The 24,904-nt window shown below is 46.8% G+C and overlaps 1 protein-coding gene across 6 annotated transcripts in view; it reads left to right on the plus strand.

The window, feature by feature from the left end:
* The window catches only part of RPS6KA2 (ribosomal protein S6 kinase A2), a 452,505-nt gene that overhangs the window by 329,880 nt on the left and 97,721 nt on the right, over positions 1-24,904 (plus strand). For all 6 annotated transcript variants that reach the window (XM_008007794.3, XM_008007793.3, XM_073022282.1 and 3 more), the window contains one exon: positions 4,816-4,897. In XM_008007794.3, coding sequence (XP_008005985.2) covers positions 4,816-4,897 — 82 coding nt within the window. The remainder of the gene's footprint in view (positions 1-4,815; positions 4,898-24,904) is intronic.

Consider the following 24,904-nt stretch of genomic DNA (forward strand, 5'->3'; position numbering starts at 1 on the left):
CACAGATACAAATTGTATTTGTCCACGTCGATTTGTTTGTGGTGAGTTTTTTAAATTTAAGCAGAACTGATGACAAGAGGGGGAGAAGCTGTGTGTTCTAATGCCCCATGTTACTGTATTCCTCCTCTCTACATGCAAATAACACAACCTTATGCAAGAGTCGTCTTCCCTTTTGCACCTACCAGGGACAGAAGGACAACACTAAATTTTCTCATTCTGCAGAAAGCACCTGTTCCTCAGGTGTCCACCTCCCGCCTCCGCTCCAAAGAGCAAAGACCTGGCGTGAATCTGGACGTGACGTCCCAGGGCAGGCCTGGCCTGGGAGCCGAGTCCTTCAACGGGGCTCATAGTCGCCTGTCACTGAGCCACTCCATTCTTTCTCTCTTATTTAATGATGACATTGGAGATGCAGAAATGGATGACAGGCAGTTTCTTCCCTTTAGACTTTTGCACTGGTGCCAGCTCCTGACTTCCAACTGCGCCAGGAGCCATCCGTGTGACTTGTCCCGTTGCCTGCCTCTGTGAGCCGCTTAGGCTCTCCGAAGTCACTGCTCTTTGCCTGGTCAGCTGTAATAAGCTTGTTCCTGTGGCAGAAGCCGCACTCACCACCAGCAGGGAGGCGTCTCTGAGCTCTGAGCTCAGTCCTGCAAGGCGAAGCCATCATGATTTCATTGCTATCTAGAGAGCAGGTCCATGAGTGGTGCTTGGGACCAGAGAAAAGCACAGAAAAGAGCCTTATCCTCAAAATGAAAAGCAATTTAAAGCTTGAATCAGGAAAGCAATGAAAGATGGTGAAGCTTGTTCAGTGTTGAAATGAGGGATGCAGACCCAATGTTCCCTGCGAGCTTAGAGGAGGGAGGTGTGGGAACCACCCCCGGGTTGGGAAAGTGGCTTTGCCCTGGTCCCACCTCCTCACCTGCTCCTTATTTGCATAAATGCCAGGGGTAGGATAGGAAACCTCTTTTCCTTTAAAATATTCTGGAGAATGAACTGTAGATTATGATTCCTGCATTCTAAAAAGGAACCAAACCAAAGTTTAAAAAAAAATCCTTGCTTTCTATGACTTTGCTAGTAGCATGATAAGAACAGGTCTTTAAATGTCTTCCTTTTGGGGGCAGTTGTTACCCAAACCTCCCGGGAAGTGCACGCGGGCATTTGGCTCCTGCTCGAAGGATCTTGCAGCCCAACAGCAACCTTCCAGTTCTGAGAGAGAGCTGAGAATTCTGCTGAGAGAATCAGCAGATCACGGTGATCCATGACATCGTGAGGCAGTTCTGAGTGACATCACACCTATTGCCAGGTGGCGGTTCTCGCAGAGCCTTTGCAATGCAGCACAGCAAGCTGCTGGAGAGGCAGTTCTAAAAATGAAATGAGGGGGCACACACAGCGCCCACTGGGTTAAGTATTAAAGACCCAGTGCCTGCGTTAGCTCAAGGTTACAATGTTGTTTGGGAACTTTTTCCACTACATTAAAATTGATCTTCAGTGACAAGAATGACAGCAGAGAGGGAGAGGGAACTGCACGGCGCCCAAGGGTCAAGATCCCAGTCGCAGACCAGCAAGTTGCCGCACTCATTACCGATATCATTTTTGCATTTTTTGCTGTATTTTGCTGCTCGTTTCAAGGTGCCGTTCCCCTCTGCCGGGTCCTCTGCTTGTGAGCTGGGCAGCACCTGCTGCAGGAATTTGCAGTAGCTGGCGCCACAGAGAAGCTTGGCAGATACTGGTAGGATGGAGTTTTTCCCGTTCTTTTAAAAAACAAAAGTAGAATTCTCTCTTCTACCATCAGTCATCTCGTCTTTAAGGCCTAACATACAAGAGAGAAAGGTTTCATGTGTCAAGACCTATGCAAAATTTGACATCATTTAAACCAAATCTTAACTGGCAGCTGCCCCATGCGGACTTGGTCTTCAGTTCAGACTTGAGTGGAATGGAGCTTCCTTTGCTCTTTGAGTTTCTACAGTCATACTTCTTATGGGTGAGGGGTTGAGTGCAGAGGTATAGAAAGTACAGACCTATTCAGGATATTCCAAAGGCCAGACCATCCAAACACAAATCCTTCATGTACCTTGCTTCCTTTTTCTTCCAAGTTCTCCCTTTTTGAAAGAAGGAGCTTGTTGTTTGCGAACTCTTGGGCTCAAGTGATCCTCCCGCCTCAGCCACCCGAATAGCTGGGCCTACAGGCATGCACCACCACACCCAACTAGTTTTTATTTTTATTTTTACTACACATGGGGTTTTGCTATCCTGCCCAGGGTGGTTGCAAATTCCTGACCTCAAGAGATCCTTCTGCCTCAGCCTCCCAATGTGCTGGGATTACAGATGTGAGCCGCTGAACCTGGCCCTTTGTTTTCTGATTATAAGAATGCCTCATTTTGGGAGCTAACGTGTCAGCTTTGCCGTAATGGAATGGATAGATTTATCTGTCACCCAACCAAAGTCCACCATGGGCTGGAGCAACCGCCCATGGCTTCCATCTTCCACACAGTGACTCAGTGACCAGGTTGCCCAGTTTGTCCCACACTAGGTGTCCACAGTTGCCACGGCAGGGAGTGGCAGCTGCGACGTTTTGCACCTGCTCTTCGTTGCCTAGGCCAGGAAGGTACACTCCTGCCCTCGCTGATGTCACTGCCCGACTTACCTGCAGGATGCCGGAAAAAATGTGGCGTCCCTGCCACAAACACAACTGTCCCTTGTTCCACCTCCCTGCCCCCGGTCTTTTTTGGGACCCAGGTTCCTCTCTGCCAGTGTGGCCTCTCCAGTACCGGGATGCTCACGCAGCCTTGCCCAGCTCCTGGACTCGTGGGCTGCGCCTGCCCCCTCCCTGCACTGTCCTGGCTGGTCCCAATCTCCACAGCACCACTGACCAAGTCAACCTAGGGACATCAGGCACACCGACGGGCTGGAGAAATGAAAGGAGTTGCATCAGATGGAAGCTAAAACTGCATGGCGTGTGACTTTCCCATGATTCAAAACAGAAGATCTCAAGAGTTAAGCAATAATGTTTTCATCTCTGCAAAACTCCTGTCCTCAGACCACTGCCTTCACATCTCTACCTGCCTGTCAGGAAGCTCGCCCACTGCACAGAGGGAGCACCATGAGCAGAGTACTTCCATGTGCAGTAACTTCCAGGGCTACAGCGGGTGTGCCAGCAACAGCCATGGGACTCCAAACCCCGAGAAGGGCTTGTGCCTGTGTCTCCCACCACAGTGCGTGTGAGAGTGTCGCCCCAGCTATCGCCCCAGGTCTGCATCACAAGCTTGTTTATCCAGCTTTGGGGAGACACACACACACACACACACACACACACACACACACACACACACACTACATCTCCCAGAGATGAATATTAACTGTTGACGGTATAGTCCACAACCCGGGAGAAGAGGGTGTGCCTGTGACTTTCTGGGACCTAATTGGGTCTGAGAGGCAACATTTCATCGCACAGGATGATGCTGTACTGTCCTGCACCCTGGGTAGGGGTGCTTTCCCATGGACATTGTCTAGAAGATTCCCTGCCTGGGGAGGGACTGTGATTCAGTAATGATGGTGATCCAGACGGATGGCAGGGCAGCAGTGAGGTCAGGAGTCACTTCAGGGGCACATGGTGAGAACGTGACACTCATACAGCAACTCCGTGAATCCTCGTGCCTGTGCTGGGACCTTGTGTCTTCCCGGTCCCTCTTTATCTGTGCCTGCAGAATTGACGCTGGTTGGTCTCCCTCCAGTTTGGCTGCCCCAGCAGCCTCTGCTCCTACAGCCCCCTGCATTCAGTGTCTAGACATTGCCCCTCCAGTCTGTGGGGGAGCCAAGAGTGCAAAGGTCCTGGGCACATCGCTCTGCCCACGGCAGGTGAGGCTGCTGCTCCACACGGATGCTCACTTGGGCCACCTAGAGTTTCCACGGAACTAGCACATCTCAAAGGCATCTAGAGTGGCCGGTCTTTCTGGCTTTTTGAGGCTTAGTAAAGGAGGTGTTTTGGGAAGGAGCCAGCCCACCTCGGCCCTCCAGCCACACTGCGTGGGCAGCCACACCAGTGCGCCCTGTGCCTGTGTCGTCTCCATCATGCAAGCAGATGTTTGCATCTATTGGAAAACCCTTTTAGGAAAATCAAGTACTATTTTCTTAATTTGCATGCAAGATTTTTTTTTTATACAAAGGAACTCCAGTTTTGTTTACTAAGTTTGTTCAAAAATCACTAATACAAATTTAAACTCAAGCTCTCAATTACCTTTTTTTGTTGTTTTTCTCAGTGATACACGTCAAAATGTATTTCAGAAAGTATTGTCAAATATCCATAAGTATATTTAAGAGCCAGTTAGAAAGGAACTCTTAAGCTACTCACAGCTAAAATTTGGGTGAAGACAGTTCAAGTAAGAGAAAGTAGCTTTTCTTGAAAATCGCATAGAGCCTGTTTTGTGTGATTGGTAATACCTTTCAGCGCCGTGTCTCAGTAGGGATTTACAGAGGGATACTGAAACCAAAGGATCTCCCTTAAAACTCCTGTTTGCTTTTTCAAACAGCTAGTCTTCAAAATAAGGGGTGGTAGTATTTCTGATATAAAATGCAAAGTTACCAATACCGAAAACAAGTGACGCTTCTTCATACAGACACACAGTGATGTTCACTGCAGAGCTATAGGAACTTGAGCGTTTTCCGGCAGCCTCGATGTTGGAGAAAATTTTACATTTTCTACAGTGTACTTGTTTTGTTGAAAATGCTCTAAACTTCCTTGTGTATCCCCTTGTCAAATCCAATAAGGAAAGCAAGTTTGAAGTCTTCCGGGTTTCTGATATTCCGTTTTCTCCTGCTAAGGTGTTCCTGGTGAGGAAGGTGAAGGGGTCCGATGCTGGGCAGCTCTATGCCATGAAGGTCCTTAAGAAAGCCACCCTAAAAGGTAAGGGCTTCAGCAGGGTCAGCTGCTTCTGAGGACAGGTAACTGCAATTTCTACTCCGTTATTTGAGGAAATATTCGTTCCATTTAATGTTCACGATTTCTGAAGATGTCTCTAAAGGAGCACTCTGATTGATGTCTCTGATTGATAATAAACAGTATAAACATTTCCATGAATATTTCAAATATCCTTGCAGAGTTTCCACAATTGTCAGAGAAGAGCCATATTGCATAAATACCATTCTCCCACATATGCTCTGCCGTGGAGCGGCATTTGGAAAGCAGAGCAGCAGGCTGCGAGCAGGCCGTTGGGCTGGATGGGGACTGAAAAACCAGGCTCGATACTGAAAGGCCAACGGCCTCACTTGCTTTTAAATACAACGTGACTCATGGTTGGGTTGGGTTGTTTTCCTTTGTTGACCCAGTGACTGGGCATGAGAAACACCGATGTCTGCCCAGCTCCTCTGCACGCCCATCCTGCAAGTGAGGGATGAGCACCGAGTGCAGCATTAGAGTCAGGATGTGATCCAACATCTCCATTCCAGGCTCACAGTCATTGAGCCCATCACTAGCTGGGCACCTGTCACCTCCTATTCACTCCGTTGGTGAGACAGGGAACTTCCTTCTGCCCTAAACAGCACAAGATGATTGAACACACAACACCGGGCACTGGACAGATGAACTGACAGCAGCTTATTAGTTACATAAACTTGACCCCTGGGGAGGAGGGCACCCCGTGCCACACAGGGCCCCACGGGGGCTGCACTTAGGTGCCAAGACCGTGAGAGACAGCCTTCCTAGGAACAGGACGGTCACCTGGCCCCTGGTTCCTGCAGAAGGTGTGGCTGGCTTATTGGAATGATTCTGTGGGCTGGCAGGGAACTGAAGCCTTTTAGGGTGGGTGCTGGATAGGGGCAGCTGGTTCAGCTAATAGGGAAACCAGCAGGGCAGGGAGCCATTCTCTCTGGGCGGGGGCACACTTGGTAGAGCAGGGAGCTCAGGCAGAGGCCTTGGGGCCCCGTGAGGCTCAGAGATGTCAAGGCAGCACTTGAATTATCAGGTCTTGCAACAGTGCCCGAGCAGTACAAATATGTCATTCTTTGCCTTCAAGTCACTTGCCGTCTAGCTGAGGAAATGAGATATATGTTGGAAAGGACCTGTCACCAACAATAAGGACAAAAAATGCATAGACCACATATGTACAGACTTTAAACCACTTAGGTATACAAAGGAGGAAAAGAACTCTTCCAAGTGAGTTTGAAGGTCCGTGGGACTTAAGGTGAAATTTTCTATGGGGGAGAGAAATCTGGTAGACATTTATCAACACAACCAATGGTAAGAAAATGCAGAAGTTGACCACTTTGGCTAGACCTGATTAGAATTGTCTGTGTGTTTGGGGGTGGGGAGGAGACTGTTATAAATACAGACCCAGATCCAGGCCCCACTCCTGACCTATTGAATCATCATCTCTTAGAAACAAGGCCTAGATATATGACTTGTCAAACAAGATGTCCCAGTAATTCTTATGTACACAAAAGTCTTAGGTGGGACATTCTAGTTTATTAGAGGCACTTGAGTTTTTAGCTCAGTGTTATCAATTGTCACATAATTTAACCCATGCTTTTTAGAGTGAACTTTTTTGTTATATACTTCAAGTTGAAATATACATGTGCACAACCTGCAGGTTCGTTACATATGTATACATGTGCCATGTTGGTGTGCTGCACCCATTAACTCGTCATTTACATTAGGTATATTTCCTAATGCTATCCCTCCCCGCTCCCCCACCCCATGACAGGCCCCAGTGTGTGATGTTCCCCATCCTGTGTCCAAGTATTCTCATTGTTCAATTCCCACCTATAAGTGAGAACATGTGGTGTTTGGTTTTCTGTCCTTGGGATAGTTTGCACAGAATGATGGTTTCCAGCTTCATCCATGTCCGTACAAAGGAGATGAACTCATCCATTTTTATGGCTGCATAGTATTCCATGGTGTGTATGTGCCACATTTTCTTAATCCAGTCTATCATTGATGGACATTTGGATTGGTTCCAAGTCTTTGCTATTGTGAATAGTGCCGCAGTAAACGTATGTGTGCATGTGTCTTTATAGCAGCATGATTTATAATCCTTTGGGTATATACCCAGTAATGGGATGGCTGGGTCAAATGGTATTTCTAGTTCTAGATCCTTGAGAAATCACAACACTGTCTTCCACAATGGTTAAACTAGTTTGCAGTCCCACCAACAGTGTAAAAGTGTTCCTACTTCTGCACATCCTCTCCAGCACCTGTTGTTTCCTGACTTTTTAATGATTGTCATTCTAACTACTGTGGGATGGTATCTCATTGTGGTTTTGATTTGCATTTCTCTGATGGCCAGTGATGATGAGCATTTTTTCATGTGTTGGCTGCATAAATGTCTTCTTTTGAGAAGTGTCTGTTCATATCCTTCGCCCACTTTTTGATGGGGTTGTTTGTTTTTTTCTTGGAAATTTGTTTAAGTTCTTTGTAGATTCTGGACATTAGCCCTTTGTCAGATGGGCAGATTGTAAAAATTTTCTCCCATTCTGTAGGTTGCCTGTCCACCCTGATGGTAGTTTCTTTTTCTGTGCAGAAGCTCATTAGTTTAATTAGATCCCATTTGTCAATTTTGGCTTTTGTTGCTATTGCATTTGGTGTTTTAGTCATGAAGTCCTTGCCCATGCCTTTGTCCTGAATGGTATTGCCTAGGTTTTCTTCTAGGATTTTTATGGTTTTAGGTCTAACATTTAAGTCTCTAATCCATCTTGAATTAATTTTTGTATAAGGTGTAAGGAAGGGATCCAGTTTCAGCTTTCTACATATGGCTAGCCAGTTTTCCCAGCACCATTTATTAAATAGGGACTCCTTTCCCCATTTCTTATTTTTGTTAGGTTTGTCAAAGATCTGATGGTTGTAGATGTGTGGCATTATTTCTGAGGGCTCTGTTCTGTTCCATTGGTCTGTATCTCTGTTTTGGTACCAGTACCATGCTGTTTTGGTTACTGTAGCCTTGTAGTATAGTTTGAAGTCAGGTAGCATGATGCCTCCAGTTTTGTTCTTTTTGCTTAGGATTGTCTTGGCAATGCAGGCTCTTTTTTGGTTCCATATGAACTTTAAAGTAGTTTTTTCCAGTTCTGTGAAGAAAGTCATTGGTAGCTTGATGGGGATGGCATTGAATCTTTAAATTACCTTGGGCAGTATGGCCATTTTCACGATACTGATTCTTCCTATCCATGAGCATGGAATATTCTTCCATTTGTTTCTGTCCTCTTTTATTTCGTTGAGCAGTGGTTTGTAGTTCTCCTGAAAGACGTCCTTCATATCCCTTGTAAGCTGGATTCCTAGGCATTTTATTCTCTTTGAAGCAATTGTGAATGGGAGTTCATAGAGTGAACTTTTTTTTATTTTAGGTATAACAATATTTCTAAAACTGTCATTTGAACATTATCAAATATTTCAAGATTCTCAAAAAATATTCAATAATTGTTCTGTGTTGATGAGAAAATATACAGAAAACAAAGCAGGTTTTGACCTTGTAACTCTAACTTTTAATAAAATAATCTCTTCAGTAACAGTTACCTCTTCAAAATAGGAAGTTAAATTAGACATTTGTTAGTGCAGGATCATCTGAATGCCAACACAGTGAACTGTTCTTGCAGTTTCTCGAAAGGTTGACCAGAGATTACCATGCGACCTCACTGGTCCACTGCTAGGTGGTTCACCAAGAGAAATGAACACAGCTGTCTACACAGAAACTAGCACAGGAATGTTCATGGCAGCACCAGCCAATTCACAGTAGCCAAAAAAGAGAAAGAGCTCAAATGTCCACTATCTGGGAAATGGAAAAATAAAGTGTCTGTCTATTCAACGGAATTATATTGGGCAATAGAAAGAAATAAAGTACTGGTGCACGCGCCAACACGAGTGAAGCCTGGGAAGAGTGCGCTCAGCGAGAACAGCCAGGCACCAAGCTGCACAGGTTAAGATTCCACTCATATGACCGTCCAGAAGAGGCAGACTCTAGAAACAGACAGTAGATGAGTGGCTTCCTAGGCTGGGGGGTGAGAGAGGTGAGAACTGAGTGCAGACAGGTCTGGAGCTGCTTATGGGGTGATTAAAATGCTTTAAAACCCACTGTAGGGATGGTTGCACAACTCTGTGAATATCCTAAAAATCATTGAATTGTACACTTTAAATGGGCAAATCGTATGGAATGTGAATTATATCTCCAAAAAGCTGTTATTCTTAAAATGAACAGCTGCTGGATAATACAGTCCTTTCCTAAAACCCACTCTTTCATCTTCAAGGCATTGAGATTTGCTCTCAAACACAGATGAGGCATCTTTCTGTGGTTTAAGACAAAGACAGGTGGACGCTGGAAGCTCTCCAGCCTGTCCTCGGCCACACACTGTCCTACTGTCCATCAGCCGGTTCCATGTTCACCTCTCCAGGGCACCAGAAGTGACCCAGAAGAGCTTCTTTTCTCCTTCAAGTGTAATGGTTCCTTCTTTCCCTTCAAAGTTGATCTCACCCTCTCCTGCCACCGAAGGAAAGGGAGGCAAAGTGGGAGTGTGGCTGGAATCTGTGCCTGCTCACCCTGCTCTGTAGGAATGCAGTGGAATGGAGGAGTGGGAAGCTGCTCTCTGTTTAAGTCGTCGCCAAACCTGGACTCCATCAGGGCGGACCTTGACCTCTTAGCTCAAGTGCAGAACTCTCCATCTCAACGACTTCACTCTCCTTGATGCAAGTGTTCACGGCTGTCTATAATCCAATTCACGGTGTCCTTGAGAAATGGCTCGTGATCCACAGTTACATGGAATAGACTTGATATAAAACTGTGTGTACAGAATGATCATGGTATTGTTAAATGTAAGAGTGACTTGAGCAGTAGTGAGGTGTGTGCACACACAAGATGGACATTGTGCCACGAGCAAACATGCCAAAGTGAAGGCCTGACTTACAGGATTGGGGCTAGCTGTCATCTTCTTCCCTATACTCTATTACTGCAAGGTTTCAACAGAAATAAAATATATCTAACTTTTTGTGATATAAAGTTATTTTTTAAATATTTTGGAACAATATGCTTGAGTAGCTAAAATTATTTTTGTACTATGAAAATGAGCCATGTGGCTGGGTGTGGTGGTCACACCTGTAATCCCAGCGCTTTAGGGGGCAGAGGTGGGAAAATTGCTTGAGCCCAGGAGTTCAAGACTTAGGCAACATGTTAAGACCCCATCTCTACAAAAAATTTTGAAAGTCAAAAAATTAACTGGATATGGTGGCACACACCTGTAGTCCCAGCTACTTGGGAGGCTGAGGTAGGAGGATTGCTTAAGCCCAAGAGTTCAAGGCTTCAGTGAGCCGTGATTGTGCCACTGCACTCCAGCCTGGGTGACAGAGCAAGACCCTGTCAAAAAAAAAAAAAAAAAAAAAAAAGGCCATATAAACACAGAAGAATAGAAACATTTTTGTTTCCTTGTGCTCCTTAAAAGTCAGCTTTAAAACTAATTGTTTTACGTCTTATACTGTGTCAGCTTTCCATAGTGATCCATCACTAAAAAATAGATTTTTTTCCCAAAAATTTCACTGGAATTTATTTTCTGAAGAGAAAAATAGAAAAGCTTTGCAAATAATACGTTGCATACTTCACAGTAGATTAGGTCCCTGGATCTAACCGTGATGCAGTGGAGTTATGTGGAGAGGAGGCCTGGCACTAACTAGCCTGGGCAAGGACACTTCCTGGCCCAAAACCTTAGTTTCTTGTGTCTTCCTCGTCTGTGAAAGAAGAGAGTTGACACAAAGGGACCTCCAAGTTTGTCTCAGCTCTAACACCTCAGCGTTCCATTAGCTCAAGTTGTTCAACTATCTCCTAACCCGTTCTCCACCCTCATAACATCCCTGGTTTGTGAGATCATTAATCATCCTGAAGAACCTCAAGGAGAGAGAAGGAACGCGTGGTAACAGCTGCAGGGATGCTCTCCACGTGCTGACAGCAAAACAGTGAAAGCCCAGGCAGCCGTCCGGGGAAGATGTCAGGCACGTGAATAGTCAAATGTTTTGAAAAAGAAAAATGAAAGGGGGCGGGAGACCTGCAGAAGTCGTTTTGAAACTCCAGCTCGTTTCTCCAAACCGGGGCGGGTCATCCTGTGCCTGGAAGTGAGGGTTGTCCATGGGATTCCTTTCAGCTCACCTCGGAGGATGATGGCTTCTGACAGCTGCATTTGATCTTCAAACAAGTTTGGAGCGTTGGGCACCCGCCTCCTTCCTTTACAGAGGTGGCGGGTCATTTCTGAGGGAGGTCCTCTGCTCAGCTGCCGAGGGGGCTACGCTGCTGGGGTGCGCTCTCAACCTTGCTCCTCTCCCTCTGACCCAGTGGTGCTGCCTGTCGCCCCAGTACTTAAGGACACCTTCAATGTGCTCGATGCCTTCAATGTGCTCGATACCTTTAGCTTGACAAAGCTTCCACATTCGTGACTCAACATGGGGTTATTACAGGTAACAATGCTATATAATGCTTTCCACATAAAATGAATTCCAAAGGGTGATATCCCCGCTTCGTATTGTAAGGGAACTTGATTTAAAGGAATGTATTGCAAAGAAACGTATTCCCAACCGTGAAACCAAGAATGAACCAAGCCTCCTCTTCATCAAACAGGGCTGGTCACACATCTTAAGAGACGGGCTGTATTGTATGGAGCAGTAGTTCTCATCCTCAGCTGCAAGCTGGAATGGCCTGGGGGACTTTCACAAGATTTATTTTATAAATCTCCCTCTGGGGGACTGTAAGTTGGTTGGTCTGAGCATGAGAATTCTTGAAAGCTGCCTCTGCTGATGTCGCCAGGTGCTGCCAACATGGAGAATCCCTGATACAGGGGCCAGGAGCACCAAGTCCAGATGCTGGAGCCGAGTCCAGCTCTAACCCCGCGAGCTGTGCCATCTCGCGGCGCCTCTCCTGGCCTCAGTGTCCCCCTGCTGAAAGTGGGATAGGATGTATTAATAGATACTACCTGCCCCACATCATTGCCGATGTGAGGCTCCCCCTCGTTAGAGCGTGCGGAGCGCTGCCGGCCTAGGCAAAGTCTCGGGAAGTATAAACTGTGTCCACCTTCGGCCCTTTTCTCCACGAAGACTGCTTGGCTTTGGACCTGTGTTAGGACTTTCCTGGTTGAGGTTTTGTTTAGATCTACTGAGTAGGGATGTGGGGAGGAAGTTCGATGCCACCTGGTTAGAAAGAATGATGTCCTGGTTCAGCTGTAATACCTCCCGTTACAATATGAAAGGCCTGTGATCATGTTCATGACTAAAGGTGGCCGGTGCCTACATGGAGAACACAGATGCGCCCTTCTGCTGGAGGACTCGCTGTGCGGAATTCCCTCGTCCTGGTGGACGCTCTCCGCAACGTGGAATGAGCTGCTTGCGTGAAATATTTCTCGGTAATGATGATTTTTCTGATAGGACTGCACCTGGGTTTTCATGCCTAATGAGTTTTCAAGCATTTTTTCCCTGCAAGTCAACTTTCTCAGCCTAGAGGAGATATGCATTCCCTTCCTGGAAAGAAAGAAGCTGTGTTCAGTTGTTTGTAAAGGAGAAGATGAAATCATTCCAGCAGGATCTCTCTGTTTAAGCAAGTCAAGTCACTGATGGTTATGCTGGTGTTGTGTGTTTTCGGGGACTGTGTGGTGGGTCACTCTTGTGGCACCCGCGGCAGCCAGGAGATGCTGGAATGGGCCCAGGCAGCCCAGTCCGAGCTCGGCGACATGTCAAAGCCCCCTCTGTCCTTCCTGTAAGCAGTGGAGCACGCCCTGTAAGACAGGATCAATGCAGAGGCACTGGGAATGCAGAGCTGTATGTAGTGACCCACATAGACAGATATCAATGACAGCATCTTGAAATAGAACCTCGTTAGAGTTAGCCCGCCTGGCTCCAAACCCCAGAATGTTATTTTCAGCACCTCTTTATTTGTTTTCCTCTCTTATGCCGAGATGCTTCGTTAGAAGGCACTGAGTCACTCAGAAACTCAGCTCCAATCAATCTGGTAGCTTGAACAGATTGTATTTCCATAATATGCTAATTCATTTATGTCATTTGATTTCCATTTGGATGATTTCAGATTCCCAGGGGAGAAAAAAGTAAGGAAAATTCTAAGCACGATTTTGCCGTCTCTCAAGAGGGGAGGACTGGTGTTATTCTATTTTTATAAATCATCATCTTTATTTACGAATGATGAAACTAAGGCACAAAGCGGCAAAGCTACTCAAAAGCATATTGTTTGGAGGTGGTGAAGGTCAGAATTCTGTGCGTGTCCCAAGATAACTCCCTGGGTCCCCAGGCCTCCCTGGGTGAGCTCCATCCTTACCAGATGACAGACTCCCTGTGTTTCTCCAGCAAGAAGTTACATCCCTGCTCATTGTACTTGAGGTGTTTATTCTTCAAGGGATTCATTTCCCATTTAATTGCATAAGATGACAAACAAAATGAAAATGTCTCCTCCTTAAGTCATCTTTGACTTCTGTCTTTCTCAAGCCCTTTGTAAGATATGACCTCACTCTGTCTGTTGCATTTCAGATAAACATCACCCTTACCTAACAGGCATCTGATTTATTACAGATATACCTGCCTCTGTATGGTGGAGTCCTCTATGTGTTTATTACCAGAGTTGCATTTCTTGTATTATAGATATTCAAAAAGGAGGAAATAGATTTTTTTCATGACTTGTCATCTTTAATACCTGTGCAATGTAAGCACTTAAGAGTAATGGGCTTAAGATTTTTCTGCACAAAGATTCTCTATTAAGGAAGTCCGTTAAGTAACCATATCAGTCTTTTTAAAAAGGCTTCAGTATAGAAGAATAAAAAGACACTTCTTGGGGAGTCATGCCCATTCTGGTCATTAGTGTGGTTAACTTTTCTTCTTATTATTTACGGTTTTCTTCTCTTCCTTTATTTGTGGACTAATTAACTATAAAAAGTTTGTCCCCCGAAAGTTGAGCAACACAATGGCTCATGGAAGCCTTTTTTTTTAAACTTTGAATTAAACCTTTGAAAGCTAAAAGATATCGTGGGAAGAAGGACTTTTATTCTGCATCTGGAAGACTGCTCGGGATATAATTTCAGGTTCAATAGCCTTTTTGTGGGTAAAGAAAGGAAGTCTCAGGCAATGGCCACCCAGTGGGGGAGAATGAGCTTAGCACAGCCCACACTCTCTAGTGCTGGTAAGTCTCAGGCTAGAGTGTGTCTGTCAGCTCAGTCTTCAAAATCTCTCCAGTTGTGCTGCATCAAACACAAAGCATCATCGAGCCTCTGACTGCCAGGCCTTCAGATCACCGAGGCCGTCTGCACGTGCTCAGCCCCCCGCGGAGGTGTGCGCAGAAGCCAAGGTCCCGTGGGCGTGTGGCCGCAGAGCTATTGGCACTGCACGGTCAATGCAGCATCCAGTACGTCCCCCTAAGTGGGGGTTTCCTAAGGTGGTGGTTTCCTAAGGTGCATTTACACAGCCATTTCTCATCTTCACAGTGGCTGACAGAATTGCATTTAATTTAATGTTATCTTAACCTTAATTTTCTTTTTTTTTTTTTTTTTTTTTGAGACGGAGTCTCACTCTGTCGCCCAGGCTGGAGTGCAGTGGCTGGATCTCAGCTCACTGCAAGCTCCGCCTCCCGGGTTTACGTCATTCTCCTGCCTCAGCCTCCCGAGCAGCTGGGACTACAGGTGCCCGCCACCTCGCCCGGCTAGTTTTTCGTATTTTTTTAGTAGAGACGGGGTCTCACCATATTAGCCAGGATGGTCTCGATCTCCTGACCTCGTGATCCACCCATCTCAGCCTCCCAAAGTGCTGGGATTAATTTTCTTTTGTAATATCACCTAGATAGAACAGAACAGTATGCTATAATATGATACGATATGTGTCTTAGTTCATTCAGGCTGATACCACAGAACATCATAGATTGGGTGGCTTCTAAACAACAGAAATTTTTTCTCACAGTTCTGTTGCAAGTCCAGGATCCAGGCTATGTCAGATTTTGTGCCTGGTGAGGGCTGCTGCCTGGTTCATAGCCATCTTCTGACTGTGTCCTCCCTTGACGGAAGGCATGAATGAGCTCTCTGGGGTCTCATTTCTAAGGGCACTAATCCCATGCATGAGGGCTCCACCCTTCTGACCTAATCACCTCCCAGAGGCCCCACCTAAAATCATCACACTAGGGGTTAGGTTTCAACATATGAATTTAGTAGGGGGAACATACACAGTCTATAGCATTGCACCCCAATCCCTAAAATTCATGTCTTTCCCACATTCATCCCGTCTCCGTAGCCTCTGCTTCATTCCCACGTCAACTCAAGTCTAAAGCCCAACATCTCATCCAAATCGTATGGTTTGCTCTGACCCCCAATGTCAGTATCTCTACGATCGCTCTGTATTAGTGGGATCCAAGGCACGATTCATCCTGACCGAAATCACCCTCCAGCTGTGAGCCTATGAAACCACACGAGCTCTGTGCATCAAAACTCCAGTGGCGGGACCAGCATAGGACAGACATTTCCTTTCCAAAAGGAGAAATAGGAAAGAAGAAAGGAGTAACAGGTCCCAACTAAGTCTAAAACCCAACAGGGAAAATAACATGGAACCTCAAGCCTCCAGAATAATCCTCTTTGACTAGATACTTTGCTCTCCAGACCCACTGGAGCAGGGGTCCTGCCCCAGAGCTTTGCAGGGCAGGGGTCAGCTCTACAAGTCCCTGGCCCCATGGCTTTGGGTGGCCCCCGCAACAGCTTTGGGTGACCCCATCCAGTATGGCTGGACGGCCCCACAGTGGTTCTGTGCCTGGACCCCAGCCTTTGAAATTTAGGTAGGGACAGCCACACCCCGAAGGCTCCTGCACTCCCCATGGTGGGGAAGAGAGAACCTCACAGTTACTGCTAGCCTTTGCCACCTGCTCCCTGCAGAGGGCAATTGCTGGGGCTCACAGGGCACCAGAGTCTGCCCAAAGCAGAGCTGCACCCGAGGCAGCCAGGGACAGCAGCATTGGAGGGTGGGGAGCCCATGATGTGAGGCAGTGCCCTTGCAGTCCCAGTGGCCCCTATTTTTAAATCATTCTACCCTGGGGCTCTTGTGCCTGGCCTGACACGCATGGGCAGCACTGATGCTCTCTGAGTTGGCTGCAGGGTCATGTTTCTGTTGCCTCGGAGAATTGCTGCCGGCTTCTGTGGAGATGGCTGGTCCATACTGACTTCCTATCAACATTCAGGATTCCTTAGTTATTCCCTAAGAAGATGTAGGCCTTCTCTACAGCTCTCCTTTTCTTTCTGAGTCCTCACCAGAATCGCATTGAAAGGTCTGTTCATGGCAACATAGGCCTTTTCTAGCTGCATCTCAGAACTCTTCCAGCCTCTACCCATTACCAGTTCCAAAGCTGCTTCCACATTCTTAGGTTTTCTTATAGCAGCATCCTACTTCTGGGTACCAAATTCTGTATTATTCAGGATTTTCCAGAGTAACAGAACCAAACAGGATGGATATACATTTCTTAGTGAGAGATTTATTTCAGGAATCAGCTCACATGGGTATGAAGGCCCAGAAGCCCCAGGAGCTTCTGTCTGCAAGCTGGAGAACCAGGAAGCCTGGGGTGTCATTCAGTTCAAATCCAAAGGTCTGAGAACCAGGAGAGCTGGTGGTGTAAGTTCCAGTCTGAATTCGAAGTCCTGAGAACCAGGAGAGCTGGTGGTGTAAGTTCCAGTCTGAATTTGAAGTCCTGAGAACCAGGAGAGCTGGTGGTGTAAGTTCCAGTCTGAATTTGAAGTCCTGAGAACTTGGTGGCGGGAGAGGAGAACAATGGTTTAAGTCTCAGCCCAAGAACCAGGCATTGATGTCCAGGGGCTGGAAAACATGAATGTCCCAGTTCAACAGGGAGCAGATTCCTCTCCCACTGCTTTTTTGTTCTATTCAGGCCCTCAGTAGACTGGATGGTGCCTGCCCATATAGGGGAGGGTGATCTTTACTCAGTCCACAATTCAAATGCTGCTATCTTCCAGAAACGCCCTCACAGACACACCCAGAAATCACGTTTCACCGGGTCTCTGGGCATCTCTTAGCCCAGTCAAGTTGACACTAAAACTAACCACCACGATATGCTATATAATGTGACATACATATAGTGTCTATTGGTGGAGATCATTTAAAAATCAGAAACACAAACGCAGGCATTGCTGCCTGAAAAGAGGCACCTTGAATAGGGGTTCCAGAAAGTAGCTCTAGTTGTGTATCATATATCCTATGCCTGCCAGGATAATCTCACAAAGTGCTTCCTCCCATGTTTTCCTGGGAAGGAAACCATGCCTTTCACAGTGGGGTGAACCTGTTGGTGCCTCCATAACCATCTCAGCCCCAGGGATTGTCTTGGGACCGTGACAGGTGAAGAGCACATGGCAGTTAGAGCTGGTACCAGTAGGCACAGGTTGCTGAACAGAGCAAAGTAAACCACGGAAACCACATCACCCAAACCTGAAATGCGGCAGGTTGACCACACATAGAGGGCTGACTTGAAAGACAATGAAATTTTAACTTATCCCCAGTGCTTACCATTTATTAGTGAATCTCAAGATAGCCTAGAACATTTATTCTTTTCACATCTGTAGTAGCAAGCCCCAGTCAACTTCAGACTAACCTGTTAAGTACCAGAGAATAAACATCACAGAGAGGCTCTGGCCTGGCCCAAATGGCCTGGCTCCAGAGTCTCCACTAGTCTAGAACTACCCAACAGAAAATTGTTGCTGACATGTCCGAAGAAACCTCTTCACTTGGTTTTCTTTTTTATGTGTCTAGATCTTAGAAATGAAAGCTCCTTGGACTCCCTGGCTGTCAAAGAGGCAGCTTGAACGTATTCACCATCAGAAAATGAAACATTTGCTTTCACTGTCTGTTTCTTAGTGGAAGAATCACTCCATGACTGTCAGTTGGCAGATCCATGGTTCCAGCCCTTTCATTCCATCCCTGGATATGGGCCATGAATAACCAATACCTCCTAGGGTGGGCAATGGTGAGGTCAATGGATTGCAGCTCTGCCCAGCAAAGCTAGAATTTACACAGACCTGAGCATCTTCCCCAGTCCCTCTTGAAGAGCCATTTCCAGTCATAGTATTTCATATGCTGAGGGTGCTGCTTGGTGTGATGACTGTCCTTGTCCCTTGACATCTTGTTTAGTTTGTCCTTGCATTCATATATGGAAACTAGGCATTGGTCAGTTACACCGTGTCATCAGCAGTAATACAGCCCTGCCCTAAAGGGAATACCTCCTTTTCCTGTTTTCTGCCACCCTAAAGCCAACATATACTTGTGTTAGGCCACATTGTGCCCAGGGTGTCAACCATACAGAACATTCTTACAAAAACGTCTTCCCTGCACTGATGTGTTTAATCTGGAATATGTTCCGTTTACTGTCAGGGCTGAATTCTCCGTTTCTTTATTATTATAAGCATAATGATAGTATTTGGGTATTGTATTTATTTTGGCTTTTGACCTTTTTTTCTGCTTGTTTAAGATAACCATTTTTTTTGTTTGCCTTTTAATGTTATAATCTTTTTGGATGGCCAATTTGTAAATATTTTGTAACTCAATCTGTCTATATTTCCTGTGTTATTTCTTCCATTGCTTATATTTAAAAAACAAAAAAAGATTCCCCATCCAGATACCAGATAAGTGTTCACCTTTATTGTAGTTTGTTTTTGCTTTTTTTTTTTTTTTTTTGAGGCAATGTTTTACTCCCATCACCCTGCCTCAACTTGCCAGGCTCAAGAGATTCTCCCATCTCAGCTTCCCAAGAGCTAGGGCTGCAGGTGCACGCCACCCCTTCTGGCTAATTTTTTGTATTTTTAGTAGAGACAGCGTTTTACCGTGTTGCTCAGGTGCCGAGACCAGCTCGGTTGTGGAGACCCTAACCCAGTGGCGCTAGAGGAATTAATGACACACACACAGAAATATAGTGTGTGGAGTGGGAAGTCAGGGGTCTCATAGCCTTCAGAGCTGAGAGCCTTGAACAGAGATTTACCCGCATATTTATTGACAGCAAGCCAGTCATAAGATTTACTAAAAGTATTCCTTATGGGAAACAAAGGGATGGGCCAAAATAAAGGGATGGCTCTGGCTAGTTACCGGCAGCACAAACATGTCCTTAAGGCACAGATCGCTCATGCTGTTGTTTGTGGTTTAAGAATGCGTTAAGTGGTTTTCCACCCTGGGTAGGCCATGGTGTCAAGGCAATCTTGAGCATGTCACAGTGCTGCAGATATTTTGTTTATGGCCAGTTTTGGGGCTAGTCTATGGCCAGATTTGGGGGCCTGTTCCCAACACTCAGGCTTGTCTCCAACTCTTGAGCTCAAGCAATCCACCCACCTCGGCCTCCCAAAGTGCTGGGCTTACAGGTGTGAGCCACCATGCCTGGCCAACATTGTTTTTGTTTTGTTTTGTTTTTAAACTAATTCTTTAATAGATCTGGGATTTATTTTAGTGTAAGATACAGGGAGGAGACCTTGTTTTGTTTTTTGTTTTTTGTTTTTTTACTGTAACTAGATAGTCCCTTCCAAATTTGAATATAAGACATCTATCTTTCTCTAATTTTTCACCAGATTTACCAATGCTATAAAGTCAGGTATGTGGCTAAACAATGTGCTTCATTCCAAATGGATGTGAATTCAATAACAGCGGTCCTGTTTAGAGGACTTTTAGATGCTCTTACACAGAGTCAAAGACTAAGCTTTGCAAGGAGATGGCAAGATGGAGTAGGAACTCCCCTTTTCTCTGCCACGCTGCTTCACCAGGTCTCAGCTTCAGAGCATGCAGGGCCTGGCAGGTGGAACAGGGACTTCACCCAGAAGAGGAGGCACGTTGGGGTGACGGATGGCCTGCCCTCCCGTGGGCCCTGCCGAGCCTGGGCCTGCTCTGCTGAGATAAAGGGCACAGCGTAGGAAGCCTGGCCATATGCATCTCATGAGGTTTTCCCTGTGTGGAAGCATTTTGAGTCTAGGGCGTGGCAAAGCCCATGGGTCCTCAATGGCAGCCCCATTGGCTGTGTGATGTGTGACAGAGAAATTTTCCTTATTGAGTTTAACTTTGTTTGATGCCAGCAGGCAGCTCAGAGAGAGAGGCTTGTTGTTTAATCATCCTGGAAGGGGCGGCCTCCCCACCCCTCCCACTGTGTGTGGTCACTCCTGCCCTCCCCACCCCCGGCTTCCTGCAGAGCCCGCCTGTGTTCATGAGCCCTGTGTCTTCTGCCCAGGCCTTTGCTTTTACTTTGAGAGAAATCTTTCTGATTCCACTATGTCCTTTCTTCCTTTGGGGTCTTTGTGTTGAGTGAAGAGATTCCAGGTTTGCTTTCATTAACTCCCTGAAACTCTTTGGTGCTCACACTGGCTATAGCTATTGGAGGCTATAACTGGGGAGAGGTGGGCAATGGAGATGTGAACCCCCAAAATCTCAGACAGGTCTCAGTTAATTTAGAAAGTTTATGCCAAGGTTGAGGACATGCACCTGTGACAGCCTCAGGAGGTCCTGACAACATGTGCCCAAGGTGGTCAGAGGACCATTTGGTTTTGTACATTTTAGGGAGACATAGGACATCAATCAACAAACATATGATGAACGCTGGTTCAGTCTGGAAAGGTTGGACAACTGGAAGCAAAGGTGGGAAGACTCTCCGGTCTTCAGTGGGGAGGGGCTTCCGGGTCATAGGTAGATAAGAGACAAATGGTCTCATTCTTCTGAGTTTCTGATGAGCCTCTCCAAAGGAGACAATCAGATCTGCATTGATCTCAGTGAGCAGAGGGGTGACTGAATAGGATGGGAGGCAGGCTGGCCCCAAGCAGCTCCCCGCTTGACTTTTCCCTTTAGCTTCGTGATGTGGGGGCCCCAGGATTTATTTTCCTTTCACAGAGACGTTCTTTGTAACATCTTCCTTGTGAATCGTTTTGCTTTTCCTCCCTACATTCATTCTCCTCTGCCGCAGAGCCAGGGTAGTAGATACAAGAGCTCCATCCGGCAATCTCCAGAGTCTGTTGGGAGCATCCTAATGACGTCATGCCGATGCTCATGTGAGGTTTTGCCCTTCAGAGTGTCCTCTCCAGTGCATAACTGCAGCCGTGTTTAATAAAACAAGCTCTCTTATTTTTATCTACATCAGGAACTATTTTTTCAAGAATGAATGGATAAAATGTTTTAATAAAAAAGTATATCCAAGCTTCTAAAAGTCACATCAAGGGGTTACACAGACCCAGCTGCCAGCCTCTCCCCTGGGATGAGCAGTGTCCTCATCGCATCGTCTCCAATGAATCGGCTGTGAGTCACACGACTCCACCAGTGGCCTCCTGCAGTCCCCACCTGGTGGACTGTCTTGAGCATCTGCTGCCACCAAACACTTCTTTCACATTTCCTGATTTCTCTCTCTGTCTCCTCTGGGTCTTGCCACTGCGGACCACATCATGGTGCATCCTCTCTCCCTCCTCCTTCAGAACAACAGTACCCTCACCGAGGTCCTCACCATGGTCCTCCTCTCATCCTGCATATCCTCCAGTCGTCCTTGGGCACCCTGGGCTGCTGCCTTGGGGTGGGTGTTTGCATCTGTTATTTCCAGCAAAGCTCCAAACCAAGTCTTTTCCTGAGCCCTGCATGTCCTCAGCACTCCACAGGCCAAGAGTGCAGGTGGCCTGTTCTCTCCCTGCCCACCACCTGACTTCTCTTCTGGCTAATTTCTCCACGAGTCACCCATGCAGAGGGCTAGGATGATGCAGCTCCTTCCCTTTTATTCCCAGTAGCTGAGAGGTCGTGAGGTCTCAGTTCTCCCTCCTCCAGGCCAGATCTGTCCCTCTGCAGGGCTGGATAGCAGGATCCCTTTGCCCCATTCTAGCCACATTGTCCATTCCAGCCATGTTGCTATTGCATCCTCCACAGGACCTCTTAAATTTCGAGGCCCTAAATATATGCTGTGTGAAAATCCTCTCCGTGGTCTCTCGGCTCTGTAGGCTCCCATGTCCCTGCCCGCAGGCCTCATCAGTGTGGCGCTGCAGCTCTGTGCACCAGCCCACCCGCATCCCTGAGGGTACCCCAGCTGCCACCCTTCAGGGCCATCCCTTGGCCTGTATCCTCCTGCCTGAGCACCTGGAGGCTCCCGGGTCCCCTGTAAGGCTTAGGTCCTCCTCTGTGAAAACCTCCCGGGCCCTTTCCAGTTCCCCCAGCATGCACAGCTCCCCCAGCACACAAGGGGTGGGGCTGGTCACCCTCTGGTGGCCCCTTGCTGCCATCGCCACAGGGTGTCTCCCCACTGGGCTTTCACTTCCTGGAGGGCAGAGCCTGCCTCTTCACATTCCAAATGCCCAGCACAAAGGAGACTGAGAAGCAGTGATGGGAAAGGAGTGGGCCCAGGAGAAGAGGTGGGGGAGGAAGGAATTTGAGGCCAAGCGGCAAGAATTGTGACCTCACCATTCAGCTGTCTGATTTGCAAAAGGGCCAGGAAGACTGAGCCTACCTTTGCTCCCACATCTCCCCCACATCTGTGATCCTATGGCCTATTTTCCAGTTCACCTACATAGAGAAGAAAACTACCCTGACCAGCACACAGAATCCAGATCACTAAGACATGAACTCACAAATGATAAACAGGAGCGGGTGCAAGACTAAATTCCGTAGGAGAGCCTTCCAAAAAGGTTTGCACACAATAACTACAATCAGAGAGGAAGAAAAGAATCTCTAAACTCCAGGGTCATTACTCTAGAGAGAAAATCACAGCCAGGGGTACAAAATTGTATTCTGTGAAAGTGTTCTGCACTCTCCTGGCTTCTGAACACAGTCCTCCGCTTTAACAACTGGGGTAGTGGTTTCCATTCATGGCCCCTCTCATTAAATCTCCTTCAGCCCAGGTTGTTTGCCTCCCCCTTTGCCTCCCCAGCAGTTTGTCTTCTGTGCTGCAGTCCATGCTGCCCCTGTGTCCAGGAGGACAGTGCACACACGCTGGCTGGGACCTACACCAGGCCTTCACCCAGTGGAGGGGGGCAGGCAGGGGTCTGCTTCCTCCAGGCCACCAGGAGCTATCTAACTTTGAGCAATGCTTTTTACTGCAGTGAGCCTGTTTCCTCTTCTGTAAGAACATGGGGTTGAACTGCATGCTCCCTAAGGTCTTTTAAGCAATAAAATCCTGATTCCGTTAGTTGAGGTGGAAGGAGGACCTCCTGTGTCCCCTTGGGTGTGAGTGATAAGAAGTCGTTCCTGCACCCTCCACCTTGGTGTTTTGGTCTCAAGGGATTAGGAACTGCAAGGACCACTGGGGAAAGAGGTACTGAGGTTCAGGTGAGACGCTTGTATCCCCCATCTCTGCTCACAGCACCACCTGCTGTGTGCCTACTCGATGCCCGTCTAGACTCTAAGGCAAGCTTGTCCAACCCACACCTTGTGGGCTACGTGGGGCCCAGGATAGCTTTTAATGCAGCCCAACACAAATTTGTAAACTTTCTTAAAAGATGATGAGATTTTTGGTGATGTTTTAAAGCTCATCAGCTATCGCTAGTGTTAGTGTATTTTATGTGTGGCTCAAGACAGTTCTTCTGGTATGGCCCAGGGAAGTCAAAAGATTCGACACTCCTGCTCTAAGGAATGTCACAGGCCCACTGTGATGACAAGGGTCTGGGGTTAGAAGAGGGATGGGCAGAGCAGTGGAACAGCAAGGAGAGATCAGAAAAAAAGAAAAAGGAAACAAACGAGGATCTGAGCATATAATACAGGTGTCACTGCAATGACACCTGAGGCAGCACAGTGTGGGCTGGCCCCGTGTTGTTGTGGCACACACAGCACCTCACAGGAGATGCAGCCCCAGGAGGTGGGAGCTGTCTCATCCTGTTAGCATATGAGGAAACTGAAGCCAAGAATAGGACACAGTGATGCTGACAGTGAGCTGGAGTGCAGGGCCAGACACCATGGTCACCACCCGGGCCCCAGGAGACACTATTACAGACCAAACGGGAAAGCAAAACTGTCCCAACACCAAAGACAAAGGCAGACTTCGTGAGCATTAAAACCAGGAGTTGAGACAGTGATGCTCAGGGACCCAGGAATGAGGAAGGACTTTCTCTTTATAACTGTGGTAAGACCTATATAACATAATATTGATCACTTTAACCACTTGTAAGTGAACAGTTCAGTGACATGAATACATTCACAATGTTGTCCTCACCAATATTACACCCAAAACCTTTTTATCATCCCAAATGGAAACAGTGACTTCCCATTCTCCCTCTTCCAGCTCCTGTTCACCACGATTCTGTTTTCTGTCTCTCTGAATCTGACTATTCTGGGTAGCTCTTCTAGTGGGATCATACAATAGTTGTCCTCTTGTGTCTGGCTTATTTCACTTAGTATAATGTCCTGAAGTTTCATTCATATTGTGTGTTAGAATTTTACCCTTTTTTAGAGCTGAATAATATCCCATTGTGTGTGTGTGTGTGTGTGTGTGTGTGTGTGTGTGTGTTTACTACAGCATCACATTTTGTTCATCTGTGGATGGACACTTGGGTTGCTTCCTCCTTTGTCTGTTGTAAATAATGCTGCCATGAACATGGGTGGATGAACCTGTTCAAATCCATGCTTTCAGTTTTTTTGGATGTGTATCCTCTGAGCAGAATTGCTGGGTCACACGGTAATTCTGCTTCTTTGTGAGGAACTACCACGCTATTTTCCACAGTGACTGCACCATTTTACATTGTCATCAGCAATGCACGATGGTTTCAAGTTCTCCACATTCTCCCAGTTTGTTATTTTCTATTTTCTTCTTATTATTGTAGCATTCTTGGTGAAAAATTTCTTTTTTTTTTTTTTCAGACGGAGTCTTGCTCTGTCCCCTAGGCTGGAGTGTAGTGGCGTGATCTCAGCTCACTGCAAGCTCTGCCTCCTGGGTTCACGTCATTCTCCTGCCTCAGCCTCCCTAGTAGCTGGGACTACAGGCGCCCGCCACTATGCCCA

This window comes from Chlorocebus sabaeus, chromosome 13, assembly GCF_047675955.1.
Source record: "Chlorocebus sabaeus isolate Y175 chromosome 13, mChlSab1.0.hap1, whole genome shotgun sequence".
NCBI lineage: Eukaryota > Metazoa > Chordata > Mammalia > Primates > Cercopithecidae > Chlorocebus > Chlorocebus sabaeus.